At 43.7% G+C, this 18,538-nt stretch overlaps 1 protein-coding gene across 1 annotated transcript in view; it reads right to left on the bottom strand.

Annotated features, from left to right (window-relative positions):
* Nucleotides 1-249: 249 nt before the first annotated feature.
* Nucleotides 250-18,538, bottom strand: part of lysmd4 (LysM, putative peptidoglycan-binding, domain containing 4) — a 37,960-nt gene continuing 19,671 nt past the window's right edge. Inside the window, exons 2-3 of the mRNA XM_063065921.1 lie at nucleotides 14,348-14,634; nucleotides 250-10,813 (exon numbers count right to left, since the gene is read on the bottom strand). Coding sequence (XP_062921991.1) covers nucleotides 10,250-10,813; nucleotides 14,348-14,623 — 840 coding nt within the window. The 5' untranslated portion in view covers nucleotides 14,624-14,634 and the 3' untranslated portion in view covers nucleotides 250-10,249. The remainder of the gene's footprint in view (nucleotides 10,814-14,347; nucleotides 14,635-18,538) is intronic.

Raw genomic sequence — 18,538 nt, 5'->3', positions numbered from 1 at the left:
GTTGTAGTTCATCCATGCAACCTTTAAATGCTTGCCATTGCATATCCACCGTCAATCCTTTAAGTGTCATTTGCCAGTCTATCTTAGCTAATTCACGTCTCATACCTTCAAAGTTACCCCTCTTTAAGTTCAGAACCTTTGTTTCTGAATTAACTATGTCACTCTCCATCTTAATGAAGAATTCCACCATATTATGGTCACTCTTACCCAAGGGGCCTCTCACAACAAGATCGCTAATTAACCCTTCCTCATTGCTCAAAACCCAGTCCAGAATAGCGTGCTCTCTAGTTGGTTCCTCGACGTGTTGGTTCAAAAAACCATCCCGCATACATTCCAAGAAATCCTCTTCCTCAGCACCTTTACCAATTTGGTTCACCCAATCTACATGTAGATTGAAGTCACCCATTATAACTGCTGTTCCTTTATTGCACACATTTCTAATTTCCTGTTTAATACCATCTCCGACCTCACTACTACTGGTAGGTGGCCTGTACACAACTCCCACCAGCGTCTTCTGCCCCTTAGTGTTACGCAGCTCTACCCATATCGATTCCACATCTTCTCGGCTTATGTCCTTCCTTTCTATTGCGTTAATCTCTTCTTTAACCAGCAACGCCACTCCACCTCCCCTTCCTTCATGTCTATCCCTCCTGAATATTGAATATCCCTGAACGTTGAGCTCCCATCCTTGGTCACCCTGGAGCCATGTCTCTATGATCCCAACTATATCATAATCATTAATAACAAACTGCACTTTCAACTCATCCACCTTATTACGAATGCTCCTTGCATTGACACACAAAGCCTTCAGGCGCTCTTTTACAACTCTCTTACAACTCTCTTAGCCCTTATACAATTATGTTGAAAAGTGGCCCTTTTTAATGCTTGCCCTGGATTTGACGGCCTGCCACTTTCACTTTTCTCCTTAGTACTTTTTGCTTCTACCGTCACTTTACACCCCTCTGTCTCTCTGCACTGGTTCCCATCCCCCTGTTGTGAACTAACCTCCTCACGCCTAGCCTCTTTAACTTGATTCCCACCCCCCAACCATTCTAGTTTAAAGTCACCTCAGTAGCCCTCGCTAATCTCCCTGCCAGGATATTGGTCCCCCTAGGATTCAAGTGTAACCCGTCCTTTTTGTACAGGTCACGCCTGCGCCAAAAGAGGTCCCAATGATCCAAAAACTTGAATCCCTGACCCCTGCTCCAATCCCTCAGCCACGCATTTATCCTCCACCTCATCGCATTCCTACTCTCACTGTCGCATGGCACAGACAGTAATCCGAGATTACTACCTTTGCGGTCCTTTTTCTCAACTCCCTTCCTAGCTCCCTATATTCTCCTTTCAGGACTTCATCCCTTTTCCTACCTATTTCCTACCTGACTCTCAGGTACCACGACCTCTGGCTCCTCACCCTCCCACTTCAGGATATCTTGGACACGATCAGAAATATCCCGGACCCTGGCACCAGGGAGGCAAACTACCATCCGGGTCTCTGGACTGCGTCCACAGAATCGCCTATCTGACCCCTTTACTATCGAGTCCCCTATCACAACTGCCCTCCTCTTCCTTGCCCTACCCTTCTGAGCTACAGGGCCAGACTCTGTGCCGGAGGCATGGCCACTGTCGCTTCCCCCGGGTAGGCTGTCCCCCCTAACAGTACTCAAACAGGAGTACCTATTGTTAAGGGGCACAGCCACCAGGAAAATGTCTTTCTCGGCACTCCCACTCAGACTCTCAGACTCCTTCTTCGAATCAAACCCGAAGCAGGATTTCTGCCCTTTTAAATCTGCCGCGCTGCACTGCCCGACGTCACATGCCTGCGCAGTCCCGCCTCTCAGAACGCCGATGGAGAAAAAAAAAATAACGAAAATTTCAAAAATGTCTTTCTCGGCACTCCCACTCAGACTCTCAGACTCCTTCTTCGAATCACATCAAGTTTCAGGGGAAATCCCTTCTTGGCAAAATCTGATGTGATTCAAATTGGTAGAGTATCTTCCAATGATCCTAAAAATAGACGAATGCTCTCTTTTTAGCCCGTGTCCAGTTGAGTTGCCAGCCAAAACTAGACAGAATGAAATATGGGCAGGAGCCATGTTCTTAACATTAAAGGTTTACATTGTCCAAATCAGGGACAGACTTCAAAGAAGATATTTAAGATTTCCCTGGCAATGTGATCTCTGACCTTTTTCACTGGTGAAGAATATTCAAATCTGCCACCTTTCCTAATAAATATGCAGGAAAATGGTTTATTTTTGGGCTCCTTGATATTTATTATCTCCAGTTTTGCTCGACTTGATTTTAATTTTAAGCAGTATGGCGTTGTAGAAGCTAGTCTTGCTATCTCCCAGCTACAGGGTCCAGGTTTTATCCTGAGCCAAAGTGCTGTATGCATAGTGTTTGCATTCTCCCACATCACAAGGATGGGCTGGTAGGAGGCAAAAGAATCAAAACAGAGCTGATGGGCACATAAGAGAAAATAAGTTGCAGTACTGCAGGGGAAAAAGCAATGGGAATGTAATGCCAAGAGCTGTTATGAACCTAATGGGCTGAAAGGCCTCCTTCTGTGCTGTAATAAATTGCACACACACATTTCCTTTGATTTGAATTCTTCCAATATTTTTAACATGCAATAATGAAGCCCAGAACTACATGAAGAGCTGAATTCTTTGACTAATTCTTGTAATTTTTAACAATATTCCTTTGCAGTATATTGCAAAAATTGAAGAACACATTTGATACCTCTACTCCAGCATGATGAAGAATTTAGAACCCCCATCCAACCCTAAGTATACCATGTTTCCTTATGGAAACTGTTTGGATTTTCCTTTCCCTCTTCCACCTCTTTATAACATTATCTGTAGATCCCAGCTAACGAATCATGAAGTAGGATTTTCTGTGTCCTCTGAGAGGAGGACCCGAACAAAAGCTATGATGAATCTAAGAGAAAGATATCCCCAGGGGTGCCAAAGGGGGTGGGGTGGGGGGGGGGGAGGATGAGCACCCCAGTCAGTCAGACACAACGGCGACAGACACAACGGCATTAGACGCAGGCAACGAACAAACAACAATGAGCAAGCGGTGTGCATATGGCAAAATCAGCAAGAACGATCGTGGCTTGAAGACCCACCAAGCGAGGGTGAAGTGTCTGGCGGGAGCAGGAGCAGCACAACACACCGGTGTCTAACCTGGAGAGACAAAGGAGGTGCCAGGCCCGGAGTCACCCCATAGTGCCCGGAACCTCCAAGTGTTGCAAACTAATCCCTCTAACATCAAGTCTAACAGGAGGCGAATCAAATGGCCTGCAGCTAACATGACTTCACTTTGGAAGCAGCTTGATGAAGATGTTAACCAAATTCTGGAGACAACGGCGAAGGGAGGGGTCGATAGGAAGTTACAAGCCATGACAACAATCATTGTCAGCATCGCAGCTGAACGGTTCGAAGAAGAGGAGAAGAAAGACTCCAGAACACCTTACTCAAAGAACCAAAGAGCTTTGAGGATCCACAACATCAGGCAGGAGATGAAAGCGCTGAAGTCCCAATACAAGGAGGCAGGAGAAGAGGAACGCATTGGCTTGGCCCAGCTGATGTGCATACTACGAGAAAAGATCAGGGTCCTCCGCCGGGCAGAGTGGCATCGGAGGCGGCGTCGTGAAAGGGCCTGAAAACGTGCTGCCTTTATCGCCAACCCCTTCAAGTTCACCAAGGAGTTGCTGGGGGAGAAGCGCAGTGGGAAACTAGCCTGTTCACAGGAAGACACAGAAAAACATCTGAAGAAGATATATAATGATCCTGAAAGAGAGCAGGAGTTGGGACAGTGCGACATCCTAATAGACCCACCTGAACTGGATGTGCAGTTCGACATGTCAGAGCTGCAACTAAAGGAAGTCAGAGAGGTTGTCCGCAAAGCAAGGGCAAGCTCGGCTCCAGGACCAAACAGCACCTAGTACAAAGTGTACAAGAATTGCCCCAAACTCCTGCTGCGTCTGTGGAAGATCCTGAGAATCTTCTGGAGAAGAGGGAAGATCCCAGAACAGTGGAGAGTAGCTGAGGAGGTGTTGATCCTAAAGGAGGAAAATGCCACCCAGATAGACCAGTTCCACATCATCTCCCTGCTGTGTCAAGGCGAAGATCTTCTTCAGTGCCGTTTCCAATCGGCTGTGCACCTACCTAGCAAGGAACACCTATATTGATACATCAGTCCAGAAGAGTGGCATTTCAGGGATGCCAGGTTGTCTGGAGCATACCGGTGTGGTGATACAGCTCATCAGGGAGGCCAGAGAGAATATGGGCAACCTGTCAGTGTTGTGGCTCGACCTGGCAAATGCATATGGCTCCATTCCTCAAGCTGGTGCAGCTCACACTGAGCAAATATCATGTCCCCAGCAGAATCAGAGACCTTATTGCTGATTATTACAGCAACTTCAGGGTGAGGGTCTCTTCAGGAGCAATTACATCAAGCTGGCACAAGGTGGAGATTGGCATCATCACAGGGTGCACTATCTCAGTGACACTGTTCTCCGTAGCCATGAACATGTCTGCTCACTAAGTCTGCTGAACCAGAGTGCAGGGGGACCAGAATGAATTCCGCTCAATGGCAACCACCTATCGGGGCATTCATGGACGACCTCACAGTAACCACAGAATCAGTCCCAGGCTGCCAGTGGATTCTGCAAGGGCTTGAAAAGCTGGTGAGTGGGCCTGGATGTGTTTCAAACCAGCCAAATCAAGATCGACGGTGCTGAGGAAAGGGAAGGTGGAGAACAAGTTCCAGTTCAGCATCCCAGGCACAGCCATCCCAACCATCACAGAAAAGCCAGTCAAGAGCTTAGGTAAGGTTTTTGACAGCTCTTTAAGGGACACGACATCTATTCAGGAGACCTGCCTGATGGATGGCTGGCTGAAATCTGTAGACAAGTCTGGCCTACCTGGGAAATTCAAAGCCTGGGTGTTATCAGCATGGTATTCTTCCCAGAATCCTGCGGCCCCTCCTCGTCTATGCAGTTCCGATCTCGACAGTCAAAACCTGAAGAGAGGAGGGTTAGCAACCACCTCAGGAGATGGCTGGGGCTGCCAAAGAGTCTGAGCAGCATCGCACTCTATGGACACCACAACAAACTGCAACTGCCCTTCAAATCCTTGGAGGAGGAATTCAAGGTAACAAGAGCCAGAGAAGTGCTACAGTATAGGGATTCAAGTGATCCGAAGGTGGCTAGGGCAGGGATCCAAAGGAGGACTGGCAGGATGTGGAGGCGGAGGAAGGTGTTCAGGAAGCAGAGGCGAGGCTGCGTCACAGGAGGCTGGTGGGGGCGGTCACACAAGGCCGAGCTGGGCTAAGATCCTTTCCAACTCCCCAAATGGACACCATCAGAGGGAAGGCGTCATCTAGTTCAGGAGGAGGTGAGAGCAGTAGTGCGGGTGACGAGACCCTGCAAGGCGTTGGGAATGAAGCAACAGGGAGCTTGGATGGGATGGGAGAATGCGGTTGAGAGGAAAGTAACCTGGGCTGAGCTTTGGAAAGCCAAGCCACACCATATCCAATTTCTCATCCAGGCAGTGTACGATGTGCTTCCAAGCCCATCAAACCTGCACACATGGGGCAAGGCAGAGTTATCTGCGTGCCCACTGTGCTCCAAGCGAGAAACCCTGGAGCACATCCTCAGCAGCTGCACAAGGGGACTTGGTGAGGGACGGTATCAATGGAGGAGTGATCAGGTCCTGAAGACCATCGCTGAAGCAATCAACGCAGGAGTTGAGTGGGCGAAGTGGCCCCGATCCTCCAAGCAGACCGTTGCCTTTGTCAGAGCTGGGGAGCAGCCAATACCCGCCAAAAGAACATCTGCAGGTATCCTGATCTCTGCAAGGGACTGGCAGCTGTTGGTGGACCTTGAACGGCAGCTGGAATTCCCCAACCATATCGCAGCCACCACCCTGCCACCAGACATTGTCCTTGTGTCTCAGTCTACCAAGCAAGTGGTGCTGCTGGAGCTGACAGTCCCATGGGAAGATTGCTTGGAAGAGGCCCTTGAAAGGAAGCTCTCCAAGTACGCAGGAATGGTCAGCAACCGTCAGCAGACTGGATGGAGAGCTTGGTGTCTCCCAGCGGAGGTTGGCTGTAGGGAATTCGTAGCCCATTCTTTAGTAAGAGCCTTCAGCAATTTGGGCATCGAGGGAGAGAGGAAGAGGAGAGCCATCCGCAGTACCACCGATGTGGCAGAGAGGGCCTCAAGATGGCTGTGGCTCAAAAGAAGGGAGCCATGGAGTCATAAGTAGCTAGCCATCTGGACACAAGCTGGGGTCTGATCAGTCTCAGCTAGGTCACCTGGAGGAGATTGTATGATGTTGAAAGACCTGAAACACCTGATGATTCCAGGAACATCACTGATGATGTGTCCAGAGGCATCAGGAGATGTATGTACACAGCTTTATTGAAATTTAAAATCATTGGATAGGGAATTTCTGGTATTCTCACAGTTCTTTTGGATTGTGGGCTGAACAAAAAGAATCCACAGTGATGTTTAATTGTAGTGTTGTACTATGTATTGATTTTGCATGTATACCATTTTATACTGACTTGATGATTGTATTAATGACTGTAGTTTTTAGAAAATGAACATTTACAGATCTGATGAAACCTCACAGGAAAATGTTAATTGTTTCTCTTTCCAAGGCTGCTGCCTGCCATCCTGGATGTTTCCAACCATTTGTTTTTTTTTTTGTTAATTCAAATTACATTTCTGCAGTTTTTTCATCTTCATATACAAGATTTTACATGGATTAATTAATAAGAATAAGCATCAGATTTTTGTGAAAATTGAAATCGGATAACAACGTCAAACTTTTCCAAAATGCTTGAGTTAGCTCTTGCAAAAATCCACAAAACGATGATTAAATTGAAACAGATAAACTGCATCATGGAACACCAATTTCCAGTTAGTCATAAATGGTCATAAAATGTAAAGAAAAAATACAACTGTACCAAAGGGAACCAATATGAAACAATTAAAGATTCATTACAAAATGCAAGGACGTTTGATATTTTCTGATATCCAGTACCAATGAATGATATTGTAATCTACCATGTCAAATGAAAATTCAAAGACAATGCTATTACAATGCACTGTCATGGAAATAACATTAAGAACATAAGAAATAGGAGCATAAGTTGGCCATCTAGACCATTGAGCCTGTTTCGCCATAGCTGATCTGACCAACACCGGCACACCTCAGGGGTGTGTGCTTAGCCCACTGCTCTACTCTCTATATGCCCATGACTGTGTGGCTAGGCATAGCTCAAATACCATCTATAAATTTGCTGACAATACAACCATCGTTGGTAGAATCACAGGTGGTGACGACAGGGCGTACAGGAGTGAGATATGCCAACTAGTGGAATGGCGCCGCAGCAACAACCTGGCACTCAACATCAGTAAGACAAAAGAGCTGATTGTGGACTTCAGGAAGGGTAAGACGAAGGAACACACACCAATCCTCATAGAGAGATCAGAAGTGGAGAGAGTGAGCAACTACAAGTTCCTTGGTGTCAAGATCTGAGGATCTAACTTGGTCTCAACATACCGATGTAGTTATAAAGAGGCAAGACAGTGGCTATACTTTATTAGGAGTTTGAAGAGATTTGGCATGTCGACAAATACACTCAAAAACTTCTATAGTTGTACCGTGGAGAGCATTCTGACAGGCTGCATCACTGTCTGGTATGGAGGGGCTACCGCACAGGACTGAAAGAAGCTGCAGAAGGTTGTAAATCTAGTCAGCTCCATCTTGGGCACTAGCCTACAATCTTTAGGGAGTGGTGTCTCAGAAAGGCAGTGTCCATTATTAAGGACCTCCAACACCCAGGGCCTGCCCTTTTCTCACTGTTACCATCAGGTAGGAGATACAGAAGCCTGAAGGCACACTCTCAGTGATTCAGGAACAGCTTCCTCCCCTCTGCCATCCAATTCCCAAATGGACAATGAAGCTTTGGACACTACCTCACTTTTTAAAAAAATATACAGTATACACAATTGATTTACTTGCTTATTTATTAATCACTTTTTTTCTCTGCTAGATTATGTATTGCATTGAACTGCTGCTAAGTTAACAAATTTCACGTCACATGCCGGTGATAATAAACCTGATTCTGATTCTGACTGACTATGGATTCAGCTCCACCTACCTGCCTTTTCCCCATAACCCTCAATTCCCCTACTATGCCAAAAAGACATTACTCCAAATGTACTTTAAGCTAACTCATACTTTTGAGTTCAATGTCCCTACAATGTTTAGGGTCTAGGTCACTTCTATAACAAGGAGTGTCCAACAAGTCTAAGAAAAATTCCTTTAGTTCAATGCCCTCTCATTCACTCACATCTTTTCAATTATTTAAGAGTTAAATCATATCATGCATGTTGCATATTTCCATGAAAATTTATCAGGGATGAAATTCCACCTGCAAATCCACATTGACCTTGTGTATTTCATCCATACCTTTTCATTACTGACAATGGTGACACCATCTCCTACAATGGACATGAGACCTAACACTCAATAGACTTTTAACATCTCACTTTCTCAATAGGCCTTTTAAAACAGTGCAAAGGGCATCTTATCTGATAAGTCAACTACTATGAGAAATGCCACCACACTCTGTATCAATAGCAAGGTTAAAATTTACTTGGTGTACTGCAGGAGTCGTGTGCTGTTGCTACAAATCTTTACAATCATTTGGACTTCTATCATTTCACTGCTCACTTTCTGTGAATGATGAATATAATTAAATGTAAAGCTTTGTACAGATAAATGTATTCCTGGTATTCTAATACTAAAAAGTACCATCAAGGAGAACATGATACTCTGTTCTGAAAAATTCTCTAGTAGATAGCAGCAAAATACAATTTTAAAAAACTTGCTAAAGATAATTATAAATGTAGTGTTCAACAGCTTTAATAACTCAGATTAAATTCCTGTCCCAAATAAGTTAGATTCAAAGCAAATCCAAGATATGTAACTTTTTTTCCGGAGAAAACAAGCTTTTAATAAAGACAAATCCAAGAATTATGAAAGAAATGGAATGCCATGTAAAAAATTAGTTTGTCAGAAAGTAGAATATTTTAATGACATTAATGTTTTGATTTGTTTCTATTAATATTCCAAGAAATCTATCTTACTTGTAGTTTACACATTTTTGAAGGAACAATTAGATTACGTTTCACCTCACAGCAGCAGAATACTTCAATATTCCTTGTGTCTGGATCTCTGCTATTTATAGCCACAAAGTTCAATTTTAAATTTTACTAATGGGAATGATACAAAGCTTATAACAAAGACTTAATGAGGACAGCTAAACATTACTGCAACTTTTCTGCAAATGACTTGAACACAAGCTCACGAACTAGAAGTTGCATGCTAGTTAGCTAACAATAATTTAGAAAAGCTGCTGTAATCTAACTTATCATAAAATATTTCAAGATTCTAAAGTTGAAAAGAATAGAGACAAAATTAGTGGATCATCTTTTTTGGCACCAGAATACAATGTCTAAATTTCGTGATATTAATTTAATTCTGTTTATTAAAATAATTTTAAGTAGTAGTAGTATAGCACAACTGTCAATACTTATTGCACTTTGCTTAGTTACACCTTGCTGTACAAGAGCTGGGCTCATTCGTCAGCAGTTGGAAACAGGCAATAAGTTAAAAACTATAGAATGGTCATAAGCTCTAGAAGTAGGCCATTCCAATACATTTTACTTAAATTACTCTGCATTGGTATGATTAAGTTGCAAAAAGAGGAAACAGCAAGGAAACACCACCTTCAAGGTAGGACTGGAATTGGATCTACAACAAGCAATGTGTCACAGTGAAGAATAGTGGACTGTTCATCCCTGCACTGCTACAAATATGCCCGCACTGATCCAAAGTAAAAATATTCCAAGGACACGAGGAAGTCTGCAGGTGCTGGAAATCCAGAGCAACACCAACACACACACACAAGCTGGAGGAACTCAGCAGGTCAGACAGCATCTGTGGAAATGAATAATTAATGTTTCGGGCCTTCTTCAGACCTGAGACCTGAAGAAGGGTCTCAGCCTGAAACATCGACCATCTATCCATTTCCCCAGATGCTGCCTGACCTATCGAGTTCCTCCAGCGTTTTGTGTGCGTTGGTCAAAATGTTCCAGCTAGGTACAGTGTACAGTTGATTGACAAATTTAAAATTAATGTGTATTTTTTTCCTTTCATTCCATTTACCCATTTGCTGCTGCTGCAGTATTTAATTTCATGGTAGTTGTGATGGAGCCATTTGACTCTCCCACAGCATTAGTCAATGTTGGGTCCATTGCATTTTCAGTTTCTTGAATTTTGAAGTACACTATGTAAAATATAGGAATAACAATACCAATTAAAAGCATGATTACCACAGCATTCCACCATCGAATACCCCAGTCTGCTCCAGGATGAGAATCCTTAGGATGTAATGTTCCTGAATTAAATCCATTGGACCTTTGACAATAAGTCACTTCTTCCAAGTGATTTGTACACTGATCTGTAGCCTGGATAATCTTCTCAATATCCTTGTCAATATCTTCAAAATATCCGCTTAACTTGTTCTGCTCTATTCCTTGACCCTCTGCAGCACAGACTTCTGTATGTGGATAGGTTCTGTTATTCACAGATACAGGCTGTCGCCGCTTTGCCTCTTCCTGTACTTCTGTCAACAAACCATGCCGTTTTACAGGAATTTTTATTGTCTTTAAGGCAAAGAAGTCTTGATCCTTGATAAGATTGTTCACTCGTTTGAGGTCTGCAACCTACCGGATACAAAAGTTTAATTTACTGGAGCACAGCTGGATGTCTTATCAATGTAAAGTAACATTTGTTTAAAAAGCTTTGGGCACTGATGGCTTTGGTTAGCAATTCCTTAAAAATCTAATTATTGAAAGACCAAGCCCATAACATGGGAATATTTACTTTTGCTTTAGAATATATATTTTTAAAAACATCAAATTAAGTGCAATGAGAGTTAGCTAATACAGAATCACAACAGTATAGAAGCAGATCAGAAGCTTGTGGTCTTGAATATTCCAAAAATTTTTGATGTTGAATACTGTAGTTTCACTTCCCCACAGATCCTCAACCATGTTTTCAGGAAAGTTGACCTGATTGACGCATGCATGACTCCCAAGATTCATCTATGACGATTTGAGTGCAGTTTTACTAAAAACTCCCGTGAGAAAGACAATCCCATGCATGTTTTTTGGATTTTTGCCAATAACATAGGCACAAGTTTACACTTAAATTATGCACAGCACAATGCAAAATATGACCCATCTGGAATTTCCTATTACTGTGTGAGTATATCCCAAGATAAGTTACTTACAGGTAGCAAACACTGTATTTAACAGCCTTTAAAGTTACACATCTCTGCCCATTTACTGAATCCAATAGTAAAAACTGTATATTACTTTTCCACATGGCTGAATGCATTTCTCTTCGGCCAGGATAAGTCCTTTTTTTAAAATCAGATTGTCAGTAAATCAAAGTCAATTGTAATAGAGATACACTCTTAATCATTAATTAAAATTAATATCACATTTATCCTATATTTATCAGAAAAATCTTGAGATACAAGGCGGAATTTTGAAACGAAATGCTGAGTACATCTGTACTTGCAGTAAGGAACTAATTTAAGTTGCTCCTTTTCCCTGCTCATGTGGTCTCATTTCATGGAGGAACTGCAGCAAATATAGCCAAAGATGCTCAAGGCATATCTGCCAATGTGGGAAGTGAAAGAGGAAGTTAGGGAGAGGGAAAAAAAAATAGGATTTGAGACAAGGCAATGAATGGATTTGAATTGGAGAGTGAGCGTTTTAGATCTGAAGCACAGAGATGTGCAATCCCAGGCTAATGAATGATTTTGGTTAGATGCAGTAGAGTTATGGCAAGTATGAAGGATAAAATATAGGCGATTGTTGGTGAAACATTAAAAAGTCTGAGCCAACATATGCAAAGTTTGGTATTTTATCAAGTATTGGGGGATTAATGGCATTTGAAACATCACCAACATTGCCCATTAAATAAAGGTCTAAACTAATTTAACAATGTCCATGGATGACACTGAACAAAACTCCACTCCCCACTCACCCCATCCCAAATTAGAATTATTGGCATGGCCAGTTATTGGTGTGCCTTTGAATAACTTTGCCCAGTTATTGGTGATGTCATCTGGTAAGATGGCAGTGCGTTCAATCACACCAGCTTCTATGATGTCTTTTAAAATATTTTTTTACAATTACTAGACCCTGCTGGACATTAAGAACGTTAAGGTCTATCCCATCAGCAAATTGTTTGTTGACAGAGAAACCAAAGGAGCTGGACAAATTGTGCTGCTGTCTGCATCAAAGATGTCTGAGGAGTTGGTGCACAAAGGAGATGTGAAGTCTAACAGTGAGTGATCGTCTCTGGCACTTTTCTTGTGATCACAAGACCCTGTTGGACATGATTCATGTGGAATGCTGCACATCTGATTCACTGATTTATTGGCGGACAGAAGAAGCAGACTGTGGTGTCTCCTGTTTATAGCCGTCCAGGAGAGAGTGCACTCCCGCCAGAGGCGGAGTTCGCAATGCTGAAGCTGGAGTCAGTGTTGCCCCCCAAATGTTCATTTGGCTGAAGTCAAGCCGTATTGTGATCAACTGCCGATTTCTGCAACATTCTGGGACTCAGAGTCTCTGATTATATTTATATATTTTTGTTTGTGACTGTATTTCACTGATATCTTATGCAGTTGCTTTCCTATATGTACCGTGTGTGTGATTCTTGGTACTGTGTTTTTCACCTTGGCCCTCGACCCGTGGGCATTCACGTATGGTTGAATGACAATTAAACTTGGACTTACTTGTGAAGTGTTGAACTTAAAGCAATGAGAGACATCATCTTGAACACAAGATTCGGAGCCCTGATTTTTAGACATGGCAACAATGAAGAAATGACAATATTTGCCTAATTCTGGATGGTGTACAATGTGCAGGGGAGCCTGCATGCAGCACCTTTCCTTTGTGCCTTCTGTACTTGTTCTACCAAATAAGTGCTTCAGCTTAATCGCTAATGTTAATGAAGCCTTGGTATGGTGTTGCATTTTATTAACATTAGACTCTGAAGCCACAGTGCACCAAAGGCTTCTCCAGTCATCCTGTGCTCCTGCCATCTTTAATGCTTCTTTCAACTATTGTTTGACATGGAGAAGCAAATATTCATCAGCTCAGCAACTGTAATGGGTGGTAACCAGCCACTGCTTTGCCTGATGTCAGTGTTTATTTATTCATTGAGAAACAGTGTGGAATAGGCCCTTCCAGCACTTTGAGCCACTCCATCCAGCATTCCCTGATTTAACCCTAGCAAATTTTCCCATGATTAGGCTATGGCCAATTAACCTACCAACCAGCAAGTCTTTGGACCGTGGGAGGAAACAGGAGCACCCAGAGGAAATCCACAAACTCCTTACAGACTGCAGCAGCAATTGAACCCGGGTATATTGTTCATTGGATATACCATTGTAGCTAGACTTAACACACACTAGTCTTTGCAAGGAGGCCAAAACAAACCTCTAAACTCGAAAAGGCAAGTCCTCTGTGGCTCTGTGGTATTATTTGCAAAGGGTGCAGCTGTGCACTGAGCTACCACAAAATTATATTTTCAGTAAAGCAGTATTTGACTACAATTACTACCTCAAATACAGTTATTAGCAGACAGCGAATTCAGTCCAACAGTCTGACTTCAGAGATTTAAAAAAATCCTGACATTGCATTCTTTCATAAGTGCATCAGACACCTCATGATCTTAGTAGACTTGAAGCTCTCATTAGGACAGCAACAACACAACAATCCAAAACACTTAGAAGTGCAATTTTCAGTCATTAATATAATGAAGAAATTTTATTGTTCTCAGAGCTAATGCATGTATATTTGCATTAATAGTAAATTTGCAGGGACTATGAAGGGTGAGATTTTCCTTGAACTAGACTTGATATATTCCCACAGCTCAGCCATTTTTCTCAGTCAAGCCCCATTAAAACATCTTGCTAATACCTGCTACCATGAGGAAGCAAGCCAGTTATATAAAGGAGGAGGTTTAAAAGGGCAAAAGGTCAGAAGAATTCTACATATACTGTAAGCTATTGCACAATTAGATGGAAACGAGACTTCTGCTTCAAGGGTGAAAATGTCTTTTGGGTGAAAATGTCATTTGTCCACAAGATGAAACACTTAATTGTTTGCCATCACAAAGGAAAAGATTAAATCTGACAATATGCAGCCAACTAATTATAGTGGCTGGATTAAACTTACCGTACAGCCATACTGCAAAGCAAAAGTATTGAGGTTGTCACCATCAACAACCTCTCGAAGAAGAAATACTGTATTGTTGGACTTCTCCACTGAATCACTGGGCCACTGGCACTCTCGACCTCTCAGCCGCAGATCAATACTATTCTTGTCTTCATCTGATGATTCATCACAAGATGCTACATCACTTCCAAATACATAAAGCTGACCATCTTGCGAAGCATGGATATCTACAGGAGCCTGGAAGGATCTTGTGTGCCCATCTCTCAGCCTCATCATACTATTGATACCTAAAACAGAATTAAATCTTGGATTTATTCAAGCACAGAAAAAAAAAGCAATTCTTCATCCTTGGGTGCAAGAACATTTACTTGGGTATAATGACACAATACAGCAATAATCAGGGCAGAGAACCTATGGCACACACAAAAATTTGTTGACACGTGGCATGCAATGTCACCTTCGATTCCGTAAACCCTACCCATAATAAAAAGATACATAATGATTATCTTCACCACCAAATCAAACAGCAATTTTTCTTTTACAATCCAAGAATAGTGAAATATTATTACAGGAAACGCCTCATGGCATTGGAAGATAGATTTTGAAATCCTTGCCGTTCTGGCATACACATCAAATATTTGGATAGTAAACAAGTACAATAACAATACTGAAATAATGTTTATTTTTCAATTGCTTTTAAAATATTAATAGCTTTGAATGTTGTTCTAAAATGCTTCATCTATTGCAATCTTTTATTACAATACATGTAAATAAGTAACCGAGTTCACTATTTTCCCCCCAAAGTGCACAATTATTGTTAATTTATTAATCTATGATAATCTCTGCACAAAGCTACCATGGCATACCAGGAGAACTTCTTAGAAGATTATCAATTTGGGCACATGGTGCTACAAGGGTCATAATACTTGACAATGAAATATTTTTCAATACTAACAGCAACATGATTCAAGAGTCAAATTGGAGGTTGACATGTTGTTCCATATTTAACTCATTACAGAACAGGAAAAACAGAGACAGAGTTTAGTCACAAACAAGAAAAATTCTGCAGATGCGGGAAATCCAAGCAACACACACACAAAATGCTGGAGGAACTCAGCAGGCCAGGCAGCATCTATGACAGCAGTCGACATTTTGGGCCAAGATCCTTTGGCAAGACAGGAGAAAAAAAAGATGAGGAGTAGATTTAAAAGGTGGGGGGGGGGGAGAGAAGAGAGAAACACAAGGTGGTAGGTGAAACCAGGAGGAGAAGGATGACGTAAAGAGCTGGGAAGTTGACTGGTGAAAGAAAAACAGGGCTGGAGCACGGGGAGTCTGACAGAAGAGAACAGAAGGCCATGGAAGAAAGAAGAGGAAGAAGCACCAGAGGGAGGCAATGAGCGGGCAAGGAGATGAGAGGGAAAAGGGGATGGGGAATGGTGAAGTGGTGGGGGCGGGGGAGAACATTACTGGAAGTTAAGAAATCAATGTTCATACCATCAGGTTGGAGGCTACCCAGACAGAATTCAAGGTGTTGTTACTCCAAACTATGTGGCCTCATCACTGAATCCAAGTAATGCACACAAAATGTTGGATGAATCTCAGTATGGCCTCCTGTATATCGGTGAGACCCGACGCAGACTGGGAGATCGCTTCGCTGAGCACCTATGCTCCATCCACCAAAAAAAGTGGAACCTCCCAGTAGCCACTCACTTTAAATCCACTTCCCATTCCAATATGTCTATCCGTGGCCTCCTCCACCGTCGCGATGACGCCACACTCTGTTTGGAGGAACAACACCTTATATTCCATCTGGGTAGCCTCCAACCTGATAGCATGAACACTGATTTCTCAAACTTCCGGTAATACCACCACCCCCCCGCCCTTCACCATTCCCCAACCCCCTTTCCCTCTCACTTTATCTTTTTGCCTGCCCATCGCATCCTTCTGGCGCTCCTCTCCATTTTTCTTCTTCCATGGCCTTCTGTCCTTTTCTATCAGACTCCCCCTTCTCTAGCTCTGTATTTCTTTCACCAATCAACTTCCCAGTTCCTTACTTCATCCCTCCCCCTTCAGGTTTCATCCATTAACCTGTGTTTCTTTCTCCTCTCCCACCCCCCGCCCCCCGAACCTTCCAAATCTACTCAGCTTTTTTCTCTAGTCCTGCTGAAGGGTCTTGACCCAAAATATCAACTGTACTTTTTTCCATAGATGCTACCTGGCCTGCTCAGTTCCTCCAGCATTTTGTGTGTGTTGCACAGACAGTCATTTCAAGACAGGAGAAAATCTGTTCTATTGAAGCTTTGCCGAATGTTGCCTCAGTTTTCCACCTCTACAGTCTGGCTGTAGGGGGACTCTGCTGAAGATCTATTATGAATCATTGCAGCAAGCTTTTGTAAAATTTGAACTGTGTGGGTAAGATTTAAAGCCCTTGCAATTAAAATGACTGTCACTGCAAAACAAGGATGTGGGTTGCAATTGTCTCACCTTAAATTATTACACAGCAATGACACACAGCAAAACAAATATTGACTTCTGACACGAAGACTTTAAATGACACAATTAGAAAGAATTGATGTAGAAGACAGATGACACCTAGAGTCACGAACAGGATAGGAGTAAAATGGACATTTTCTGGCGGACAGAGTGTAGGTGTTCAGCAAAACGGTCTCCCAGTCTGCGTCAGGTCTCGCCAATATATAGAAGGCCAGATCGGGAGCACCGGACGCAGTATATCACCCCAGCCGATTCACAGGTGAAGTGTCGCCTCACCTGGAAGGACTGTTTGGGGCCCTGAATGGTGGTAAGGGAGGAAGTGTAAGGGCATGTGTAGCACTTGTTCCGCTTACAAGGATAAGTGCCAGGAGGGAGATCAGTGGGGAGGGATGGGGGGGACGAATGGACAAGGGAGTCACGTAGGGAGCGATCCCTGCGGAAAGCAGAGAGAGGGGGGTAGGGAAAGATGTGTTTAGTGGTGGGATCCCGTTGGAGGTGGCGGAAGTTATGGAGAATAATATGTTGGACCCGGAGGCTGGTGGGGTGGTAGCTTAGTGGTGGGATCCCGTTGGAGGTGGCGGAAGTTACGGAGAATATTATGTTGGACCCAGAGGCTGGTGGGGTGGTGCTGAAACGCAGACTGAGAGACCGCTTTGCTGAACACCTACGTTCTGTCCGCCAGAGAAAGCAGGATCTCCCAGTGGCCACACATTTTAATTCCACATCCCATTCCCATTCTGACATGTCTATCCACGGCCTCCTCTATTGTAAAGATGAAGCCACACTCAGGTTGGAGGAACAACACCTTATATTCCGTCTGGGTAGCCTCCAACCTGATGGCATGAACATCGACTCCTCTAACTTCCGCTAATGCCCCACCTCCCCCTCGTACCCCATCTGTTATTTATTTTTATACATACATTCTTTCTCTCACTCTCCTTTTTCTCACTCTGTTCCTCTGACTATACCTTTGCCCATCCTCTGGGTTCCCCCCCCCGCCCCAATGTCTTTCTTCCCGGACCTCCTGTCCCATGATCCTCTCATATCCCCTTTGCCAATCACCTGTCCAGCTCTTGGCTCCATCCCTCCCCCTCCTGTCTTCTCCTATCATTTTGGATCTCCCCCTCCCCTTCCAACTTTCAAATCCCTTACTCACTCTTCCTTCAGTTAGCCCTGACGAAGGGTCTCGGCCTGAAACGTCGACTGTACCTCTTCCTAGAGATGCTGCCTGGCCTGCTGCGTTCACCAGCAACTTTGATGTGTGTTGCTTGAATTTCCAGCATCTGCAGAATTCCTGTTGTTTGCAGAACTTTAAGTTTCTTTTTGTATGATGGGGCAGACACGGGGCACCGCTACAGCGGGCCTACGAGGGGCCGTTTAAAGTGATCAGGAACAACAGGTCCACGTTCATGCTGGACACTGGGGGGACAGAGGAGGTTTTCATGGTGGACCAACTCATACGGGCCCATGTGGACTTGGCACAGCCGGTCTGGGCTCAGGCACCGCGGCAGACCTCCCAAACAGAGGCCGATCCAGACTGTGGACATTGGGGGATATATTGCCGGTTCTGGGGGGGCGGGGGGGGTTATGTGGCAGCCCACTTTCCAGCGCACATGAACCGGCTCACGAAACAGCGCGCACCGGCAGAGAGGCCGGCCCCAAAAAGGGCGCCAGGCCATCTTCACTAGCAGGGGAGGA

This window comes from Mobula hypostoma, chromosome 13, assembly GCF_963921235.1.
Source record: "Mobula hypostoma chromosome 13, sMobHyp1.1, whole genome shotgun sequence".
Taxonomy (NCBI): Eukaryota; Metazoa; Chordata; class Chondrichthyes; order Myliobatiformes; family Myliobatidae; genus Mobula; species Mobula hypostoma.
Note: the sequence above shows the minus strand (reverse complement) of the source record. Positions and strands in the feature narration are given on the sequence as shown.